Source organism: Sander vitreus, chromosome 19, assembly GCF_031162955.1.
Source record: "Sander vitreus isolate 19-12246 chromosome 19, sanVit1, whole genome shotgun sequence".
Lineage (NCBI taxonomy): Eukaryota > Metazoa > Chordata > Actinopteri > Perciformes > Percidae > Sander > Sander vitreus.
Window position 1 is genome coordinate 242,501 of NC_135873.1, and position 2,500 is coordinate 245,000.

The window sequence follows — 2,500 nt, forward strand, 5'->3', positions numbered from 1 at the left end:
CATGAAATATCACCGGCATTAGCCGTCCGTAAACAAAGCCCTGCTGTAATCACCGTGATGTATGAAACACATCCCGTTATGCTAATTCTGTCATTAATCAAACTGGGGAGGGAGTCCATTCATTAGCACATTCCTCCGTGTCAACGTGCTTGTCTTAAAACACACAAAACAAACGTTATCTTAAAGCCCGAAGCGGCTCTGACAAACTCTGGCTTTTCATGATTAAATGTTAATTAATTTGCCTCGCTTTAATTAATGGAAATGATTCACTCTTTAAAATCACGTCGCTGTGTTCAAACAGTTTGCACGAGACGACACTTTCAACATCAGTGTAGTACGTCACTGTCATACTGTCAGTCATTTACATTTTAATTATTGGGAGTAAATAGCTGAGGTGGTGTGTGCGTTTGTGTGTGTGTGTGTTCTTGTTTAACTATATTTGTGGGGTCCAAAAACCGGGAATACAGTGTTCTATACTACGGGGTCTGGACAGCTTTGTAGGGCCAAAATGCTGGACCCCACAAGGTTAAAGGTCTGTTTGAGGGTTAAGACCTGGTTTTAGGATTAGGGTTAGAATGAGGTTCTGGTTAGGGTGAGGGTAAGGGTTACGGTTAGGCATTTAGTTGGGATGGTTAAGGTTAGGGTAAGGGGCTAGGGAATGCATTATGTCAATGACGGGTCCCCACAAAGATAGTGAAACGTGTGTGTGTGTGTGTGTGTGTGTGTCTGGTGACTTTCTGAAGGAGATGAACCAGTGTTTTCCCTCGGTTTGTGGAAGACTGAAACGTGCGGTACACTCGCCGTTCCCGACTTGTCTCTCGCGCCAGTGTGACGTCATGGGAGCGCCGTAACTGTTTATACTCGCGCTGGTGGTCGCGACACTAGTTGCAGTCTTCTCCTGAACCTACTTGGTGGGATCAAGCCTTTCATTCGCCATAAAAGAGCTCATCTTCACCCGGTAAGTTTACAAGAGAGACTTGCAGTCACTCTGAGAGTCCTGGCGTCCGGTTTCCCTCGAGCTCGTCCATGCTTCCCGTTTCCGCTTTGTGGCGTGCCGCTGAAAAATAAATAGAGGAGGTGCACGACCTCTGGTCGCGGACTCAAAATCCTGGCGCGCCAGCGAGATCTACGTCATTTTGACGTCACATTGTCGCGCGACAGGTCGGGAACGGCGACTGTAAAGAGGCCCTTAGGGGTGCGTATTTGGCGGCGGGTTCACGCGACCTTCCTCAAGAAAATGTGACGTTTTTCAAAAGAAAAGGGCAATTTCCCCAAAAATGTTATGTCTCTTTGTGGGATTTTGTCTCTTTGTAGTGGTGTTGCATCTCTTTTTGGTGTTTTTAGAGTTTTTTTTGAGTCTCTTTTTGGTCATTTTTGTTTCATTGTTTGTTTAGTGTAAGGGGCTAGGGAATGCATTACGTCAATGACGGGTCCCCACAAAGATAGTGCCACAAACCTGTGCGTGTGTGTGTGTGTGTGTGTGTGTGTGTGTGTGTGTGAATGAGTATATATGGCCACAGGTCTGTCTACCCCCACCTAAAGAACAGTTGGGAGGCTGAAGGTGGAGCCCAAGGGGAAAGGCCTTAAAGACCGGCAAGCCACAGCATCTGGGTGTGGCCTGAGAGGGGAAACCGTTCTTTGTAACATGTACATCAATAACAAGAAATGGTCATTGGACCGACTGGATCAACTTCTACTCCTCATCTGTACAACTGCACGCGTCAACGCTATATATCCAGCTCAGCCACCAGTAGCAGCAAATCAGGGAGCAAATGGACTGGAAAAGGCTAATACAGTGTCCATCTTGCCTCTAAATCTCTCCCTCTCTCATTCCCTTCAACCCCATCAATATCTCTTTCTCTTTTCATGTCTGAATCTCCCCATTTTTTCTCTTTCCTCCACCGTTTTCCCAATCTCTGCCCGGCCCTTCTTCTCAATCTGAAATCCTTCTCAACCCTGCAAGACGTATCCAACCCCCAGAGGAATTCTTCAATACATCTTCTTAGGAGACTTCTCATCTCTCCCCGTTTGTGCCTACTTCACCCTCTCGTTGTTCCTGCTGTATCAGTACGAGTAGCCGGCCGGCCTGCTGCCATATAATCTTTGTTCTCATACTTCACGGCCCGTTTGTGGGGGAGTTAACTCTGAAACTTTTCTCATTTTCAGATATGTCCGCGGGCGTCACAGTTTTCGCTTCATCGCCACATTATTATCACCGCGGCAGAATCAATAAGACGTGATAAATCTGGTGTGTAACGGAGACGACAAAGTCATGAAACATCAGCATATTTAATTCAATTAAACAAAGGAGGGATTCAGTCTGCAGTTGTCGAAAAAACAAAAAAGGTAGAACTGGTGTTTATAAGGGAGCCTGAAGAGACCCAGAAGAGGTTAACGTTGAACAGAAAACAGCGTAGTCGTCACGCTCTCCTGGAGACAACTGGTATTGATTCTTGGGTCTACAGAAAGAATGTGTTTAATTTGCTTATTTATTTAACTT

At 45.9% G+C, this 2,500-nt stretch overlaps 1 protein-coding gene across 1 annotated transcript in view; it reads right to left on the bottom strand.

Annotated features, from left to right (window-relative positions):
- The window catches only part of rbm46 (RNA binding motif protein 46), a 24,134-nt gene that overhangs the window by 13,480 nt on the left and 8,154 nt on the right, over positions 1-2,500 (bottom strand). Inside the window, exon 7 of the mRNA XM_078276590.1 lies at positions 1,679-1,681. Coding sequence (XP_078132716.1) covers positions 1,679-1,681 — 3 coding nt within the window. The remainder of the gene's footprint in view (positions 1-1,678; positions 1,682-2,500) is intronic.